General features: G+C 34.8%; 2 protein-coding genes across 2 annotated transcripts; both read left to right on the top strand.

The window, feature by feature from the left end:
* Positions 1–286: 286 nt before the first annotated feature.
* LOC21408834 (dnaJ homolog subfamily B member 1) lies at positions 287–2958 on the top strand. Its single transcript, XM_024166700.1, has 3 exons — positions 287–671; positions 1349–1758; positions 2170–2958. Exons 1-3 carry the CDS (start codon positions 507–509, stop codon positions 2606–2608), a joined length of 1014 nt encoding a protein of 337 aa, XP_024022468.1. The 5' UTR covers positions 287–506; the 3' UTR covers positions 2609–2958.
* Positions 2959–3609: 651 nt separating this feature from the next.
* LOC21408835 (polyadenylate-binding protein-interacting protein 6) lies at positions 3610–5962 on the top strand. Its single transcript, XM_010099736.2, has 3 exons — positions 3610–3855; positions 4566–4929; positions 5548–5962. The coding sequence occupies exons 2-3, from the start codon at positions 4579–4581 to the stop codon at positions 5707–5709; spliced, it is 513 nt and encodes a 170-aa protein (XP_010098038.1). The 5' UTR covers positions 3610–3855; positions 4566–4578; the 3' UTR covers positions 5710–5962.
* The last annotated feature ends 1451 nt before the right edge of the window (positions 5963–7413 follow it).

The following is a 7413-nucleotide window of genomic DNA, read 5'->3' on the forward strand; positions in this document are numbered from 1 at the left end:
TATTCAAATTACCTTAAAATGAGAGAAAGTGAATCTCATGGTAATTACTTTCTTGAGAATCTAAATATTATAACTCTTATACTAAACATGATAATATTACAGATTCACATTTTTATCTTTAAGATTACTGCATATCAAACACCCCTAATATATTTTTAGGCCAATCCATTTTGATTTTTCTTAAGAATATGACAATTATATAATTTAAAAAGGAAAATATTACGCTGAATTGTCGGGAAGAAATCACAGCACGAAACGCGGTTTTACTCGTGAAAAGAAAAGAAAATCCAATTCTAAATTGGACAGGTTTACGAGGAACAAAAGTCTCTCTAACAGAACAATCATTGACACCGTAGATTCGGATTCTCTTCTCCTTCTCTTCCAAAACATTCCGACGAAAACCGATCATCTTCTTCCTTTGTCAAAGTTTGATACTTTTTGGTTGAATTGGGATCTGATCGTGATAATTGGATGGTGTGTTTGGATCGAAAAACATAAAGCGCAAAATGGGTGTGGATTATTACAACATATTGAAGGTGAACAGGAATGACACCGACGACGACTTGAAGAAGGCGTATAGGAGGTTGGCCATGAAATGGCATCCCGACAAGAACCGCACCGACAAAAAAGAAGCCGAGGCTAAATTTAAGCAGATCTCCGAGGCTTATGAGGCAAGTTTTGAACCCCTTTTTTCAGCTTTTTTGTGATCCTTTAATGTTTTAGTTTGTTGGGTTATTGATTTTTTATGATCAATTGGCTTATTAACATGTTTGGACTAATGGGAAATGCTGAATAGGGGAAAAAAATATTGCCCATTTTGGTCTGCTTCTTTGTTTTTTCTTTATTAGAATTTCTGTTGTCTTTCTTAGAATTATGTGCTATTGGGATATAGAAAAGGAAAATATCAAGAGGAGTAAATACTATAGTGTGTTAGACATGGTTCTATAGGAAGAATTGGATGTGAAAACAGAAAAATGTAGATTGACGGAGATGGCGTATGTGTCTACTTAAAGTTGGTTTGAGCTTTGTTTTCTCTCATGTCTTCATCATTGTGTCAGCAACTAAATGGAGCTTAAAAATATTAGCTTTTCTGGTATGCGATTGCTTGCAGCAAAATGTTCCTTAATTTTTATTTTTATTTTTATTTTTCTGAACTTGGGGTGAGGGGATTTGAACTCTGCTTGTGATGGAGTCTGTTGTGGATTTACTGCTAAGCTATGCCCGCAACCTCTCCTTAGTGATTATATCTATATGCTTTCTTGTATGTGAATAAGTTTTCATGTGATAGTTAATTTGGATTTGTGATAACTGCTAATTGGTGAATCTAAGCATGGAAGTTTGAATTCAGGTCTTGAGCGACCCTCAAAAAAGGCAGATTTATGATCAATATGGTGAAGAAGGGTTGAAGGACATGCCGCCACCAGGAAGCTGTGGATTCCCATTTGGAAATGGTAGTGGCAGTGGATCAAATGGGTTCAATCCCAGGAATGCAGAGGACATATTTGCAGAGTTCTTTGGAAGTAGTCCTTTTGGATTTGGGTCATCAGGACCTGGGAGGTCTATGAGGTTTCAGTCAGATGGAGGAGGAACTTTTGGTGGCTTTGGTGGGACTGACAAAATCTTTCGGTCGCATAGTGAGGGTGTCATTCCAAAGAAACCGCTGGCTGTGGAGAGCAAATTGCCTTGTAGCCTTGAGGAATTATATTCTGGATCAACGAGGAAAATGAAGATCTCAAGGACCGTGGCTGGTGCCAATGGGTACGTTTAGATTAATTAGTTTCTCTTTGATTACAGCTAGTTGTCAATTCTTGTCTGGTTGACATAGTAAATACGTTCTGTTTTACATGGGATCAAATTAAGGAATAGTTTGAATGAACAAAAATGAACTCAACCTAGTGAATAAGAGCTACGTAGAAACCAATCATTGGTTTTACGGGTTATACTCTATTTTCTCTGTGAAACTTGTACATGACATTTCATTACTCATTTTTCTTGCCATATGGCCAGCTTTCCTTTATATAATTGGCATATCTGGTCAGATAACAAGATCACTAGATTTCTGATCTCTTGAATTTACATGGATGTGGATGAAAATATTGTAGCTTAGATCAGATTCTGCAGGACTGAGGATGAAAACTGACCATAGATTTAACCGCCTTGAATTTACAGACGCCAAGTGCTAGAAACAGAAATATTGACCATTGATGTGAAGCCCGGGTGGAAGAAGGGAACCAAGATTACATTCCCGGATAAAGGGAATGAGCAGCCAAACCAACTTCCAGCAGACCTTGTTTTTGTAATTGATGAGAAGCCCCATGACGTTTACAAGAGAGATGGCAATGACCTCATTGTGAACCAAAGCGTGTCCTTAGCCGAGGCACTCAGTGGGACCACCATAAATCTTACCACCCTTGACGGTCGTAGCCTATCAATTCCAGTGACAGACATTGTGAGCCCTGGCTATGAGCTTGTTGTCTCCAAAGAAGGAATGCCAATAGTGAAGGAACCTGGCGGCAGAGGTGATTTGAGGATCAAATTCGATATTAAATTTCCGACAAGATTGACGCCTGAGCAACGAGCAGGACTAAAACGCGCTTTGGGAGGTTGAGGATTGATTGACGGATTGATTCCTTGCTTCCCTCTCATGTATATTGGCCAACAGCTTTGGACACTAATAGAGCCAGTTGCATACAGAGCTGTTGGTACTTGTTTTAACCAAAGGCTGTGATCTCTTTGCTGCTAATGGATATTGAGCATGTTGAAAAGTTATGCCCCCAAATGACGAGTTATACTTGGTAATGATTTGTGCATCTGTTTCACTTATTCATTGTAATTTTGTGTTAATTGTGATTAATTTCGTTTCTCAGATTATTTTGATTAATTTGTAATTTATGGTTAGGTTTCATTTTCTTTGTAGTTTGTGTAGCCTGCAGAAATAAAGGATTACTTTAAGTTACTTATCTTCGGAATATATATATATATATATATCTATATATATACAACATTTATTTTTTTGTTGTTGATGATTTTGAACCTCTCACGCAATTTATTCTGTTATTAAATAGCACACATCTTAAACTTATCGGCTAATGGTATCCTAACAACCATGAGACAACGAACTTTTATCATAGATTATTATCAATTACAAGGACATGTTTTCATAAGCGACGGACACAAATAAAAAACGACATCAAAAATGACATGTCGTTATTAAGGTACTGGACGACAGCTCTATTTTACAAAATCAACATATCATTTTTCTTGAAGACGAACTTCTAATTTGTAAGTGGTAAGAAAGCGAAACTGTCAAACTGACACGGGGTTTGTTTCATTATAAACGACAGGAAAAATTCAGTCGATAAACTTTAAAACGGCAAATCGTTTGTCAACTTAATAATAAAAATAAAATAAACAGAAGAGAAGAGAAAAATTCGTTGTCCATCTCGTTTTTTTTTTTCACTAAATTTTTTCCAATTGTTTTTGTTTGTTAGTAAGAAAATGCCAGTGCGTGACGAGTGTAATACTAACTGGACCCACTTACCAAACAAAGCCCCGCTCTTGAACATGCACTAATGTAATCTTAATTTAACGCAATTATTATGATTTAAAAAAAAAACAAATTACAAACCCAGTTAAAAGAAAAAACGACCTTATCATGCGAGCGAGCCAGAGAAAAGACTTATATTAGCTTTTAAAACAATCCATCCATCGACCATCAACAATACCACCCCAGGATTTCCCAATTTAATCCCAATTCGCCTTTTGCGCGTATCCAGCGATCGCCTGATATACGACTCCACCAAAATCCCTTTTTCTTGCTCTTACCTTTCGCTTTTCGTTCGAGATCTCAGATCGGTAGGTTTTCATTTCATTTTCTAATTTTGTTGATTTACTTTTCTCTTTATCTTAATCAAGAATTTCAGTCACGAATTAGCGGTTTATTTTCTTTTTCAAGTGTTTGATTTCATTGATTGTTGGTGATTGCTTTTCTTTTCTTTTCTTTTTTTCTCCTTGATTTCTTTGAATATTGATCGTTTATGTAAAGTTTTAGGATTAAAGTGGTCACTGGTTATGAGAATTCTCTGCTAGATTCTTTTCTTGAGAAAATGATTTAGGAATTATAATTTAATTGATCTGATATTATTGATCTCCGTATGTGGTTATGAATTGGATCTTTTGTAGTTGAACTGCCATACGTATGGTTAGTCAAATCTTTTTCTAGATCAAAGATCACTCTACTAGATCATCGAAGAAGTAGATTTTTATTCGTACACGCTTGAATAAAATGATAACCGAATTACTTCTTTTTGCTGTCCATTATAGGCCAAAGATTAGATGACTAAAGATCATTCAAATCTCTTCCTCTGGATCATAGCAAATTAGGACGTATAATCCCTATTTTTATAATTTCTTTTTGTATGGTTTGGTTTTTTTGCATAAAAGGATTTGGAAGTTGGACATTAATTTAGAAGATTGTTTTATGATGTGTTGTTGTGATAGTAGAAGTTTTAATTTTTTTAATTAATTAATTTATTTATTTATTTATTTATTTTGATGATGTTTAGATTAACTGAAGCCATGAAGCGAGGAGTGTCTACTTTGAATCCATATGCAGCAGCATACATTCCGCTCGCCAAAAGAGATTCACAGCTTGTGGAAATTACCCACAACCAGCACCGTCACAAAGCTGTTCTTGGAGGTGATTTCCTTGGCATGGCAGAGCAACTTGGTCAAGGCGACTCATATGTCGGAGCGTCACAGAATGTGAGTGAGGCGGAAGAAAAACAGATGATGGACTTAGACTTTGACGTGGTCTTGGCATATCTTCAGACGACATTTCCTGGTTTATCTGAGCAGTCCCTTACTGATGTTTACTTGGTGAATAACGGAGACTTTTATGCCACTGTTGACATGCTGAAACAACTTGAGGTACCTTCCCCTTTTTTTTTCTTTTTTTTTTTTTTACCTGTAAAGCATGTTGTTTCACATCACTGGCCATTGATTTCTTGTTAATTATCATTTCTAACTAAAAGGAAACCAAAAGAAGTTTATCTTAGTCGAGCCTTTAAATCTGTATATTTTAATTTCTGCACAATAAGAACTCAAATTAAACTGTTCTTATAGCCTTGTGTCCGTGCACTTCATCTGTGTACAAGTTCTATTTTCTTAAGTCGACCGAGTACTGTTTATACACCTTGTCTTTTTTTTTTTTTAGACCCACAAAATGGCTCACAAATTTGGATAAAGAATTTTGTTCTAATGACCTTAAGTACTTGTTGTGCATATGGTACCTGCTTCTCTGGCTATTTGTAACCCCTAGCATCAACATCCAAAATATTGAACAGGCTACTGGGAATCTCTAACCAACTAAATAAATTTCAATGTCTCCTGGAAAGATGACTTTACTATTTGGAAAAGAAAGAATATCATGTTAGAATGACATCAATCAAATGATGCTGTTAATATCGAATGTATGTAATTCTCCCAATCGTCGTATTTTGTACCTAATCATTCCCTGAGAAGCAAAATGTTTTTCTGCTTTTACAGCTCCACACTGAAGAGTCTTCTGAAGATCTACCAGACACTTTGGACATCGGTGATGTTTCAGAATCTGGGTCTTCAGCATTCTGCACATCACTGAAACTGAAAAACGTAGCAGGCGCAGCTGAAGGTTCATCTGAATCCGCGGACTCCCAGGTTGTTTCCTGATTGACAGGTTTTAACTCGGCATATTGTTGGCTTTGTGGTTAAGAAGTATATAGTTAGGGGATCTTCCTATGGGAACACGAGACGTGCATAGTAAAGCTATGATTGTATAGTTATCATACGCTGCTTGTTTTTAATCTTCCCTGCTTATGGCACACCTAGCTTTTGTTTGACAGGCCAAAAGCCCATTGTGCAGTTAGCTGCTTAGCTTGCAGCTTGCATTTCCTCTGAAATGAAAATGATCTTTGCTTGTTAACTTTTCTTTTATTTTGTCTTGTTGCGAGGGAAATCAGAAGATAAGATTTTATAGCACTGTATGATTTGTTAATCAATGATCAATGACTGAATGTTCTGCACATACTCTTGTATTTCACCAATTAAAAAGACCTGGTCCGTTTCGCCACATGTCACGTGAGATAGCTTTTATGCGAATTAGAATTAGGTTGGTTAAGTTTTATCTCTTAAAAAAATAATTATGATAGTAAAAAATTTGTTTATTAGCGGATATGGAGTGATATATGCATTGGGAGACAGTAAATTGAGTGTACAACGCTATAATACTTGCGATTACACTTATTTAATAAGTAGTTGACTTTTTAACGATGATCTGGTGGCTCATTCTTTGCTCAACATACCTCGGCGGTGCCTCTCACGATAACTTTTTTTTTTTTGGGGGTTAATTATTGTCGAATAAAACTAGTCTTGAGATACTTTTTTTTTTTTTTTATAAGAGTTAAGAGTTATATTGTTTAAGATTAAGACTAATTGATATAGAATTAATGTAGGCATTATTCGTACACCACCTGTTTATTGAACGGTCATGCTTCGAATTTTGACGATGTGGTCCAACCAATTTATTGAACAATTTCTCGTGTTGTGGATACTTTGTTTGGTGTGCTTTTGTTGAATTTCTATAACTTTGCATGAGGGAAAAAAAAACAATTTTGAAAATATTTTTTCTCTTTCTAAACAGGAATAACTGAAGCGCGTCGTAAAATAATTTATCTATGTGTACCGTAATATTACGTGTATTTTTTTTTTTGAAGGTTAATATATATGTATATTCAATATTACATGTATATTGAATTGCCTACAAAATTTCTACCTGCATTTGCATTGTTATTTCAATGGGGAGACAATAAATAGAAGGGGCAGAAATAGAGGGAAGAAAAAAAAAAGAGAGAGATTAATCTCACTCGTGTCCTGAATGTTGAGGTCATTTTTAGTTTGTCCGTTAAATTTTATAAAAATTTTACTTTACTCTTTAAATTTTGAATTAGTTATCTATAAACCTTTTTATTAGAATTTTTGTTAACATTAAAAGAAAAGGAGACTAAGTATGGTCATGTCGTTTTTTCCATTTATTTTTAACAGAAATTCTAACAAAAATATCACACCATTGCACTGTCTTTTTGTTTCCATAAGTTTTAATAATAATTATGCATTGTCTCTTTGTTTCCATAAAGTTTTAATAATAATTTTGATAGAAAGAGGTTAGGTTGAACTAATTCAAAATTTAAGAAATAAAGTGCATTTTTAAAATTCAAGGACTAGATTGAGAATGATTCTAAAATTTAAAGAATAATCTAAAAAATGGAAAGGGAAAAAAAATGATAACGAAATGTATGGAAACGACACTAGAACCAAACGGACAGCTAATATGCATGTAGAAACGAAAATAAAAATGGATAATCGATTCAAAAAAAA

This window comes from Morus notabilis, unplaced genomic scaffold, assembly GCF_000414095.1.
Source record: "Morus notabilis unplaced genomic scaffold, ASM41409v2 Scaffold307, whole genome shotgun sequence".
In the NCBI taxonomy this organism is placed as follows: Eukaryota; Viridiplantae; Streptophyta; class Magnoliopsida; order Rosales; family Moraceae; genus Morus; species Morus notabilis.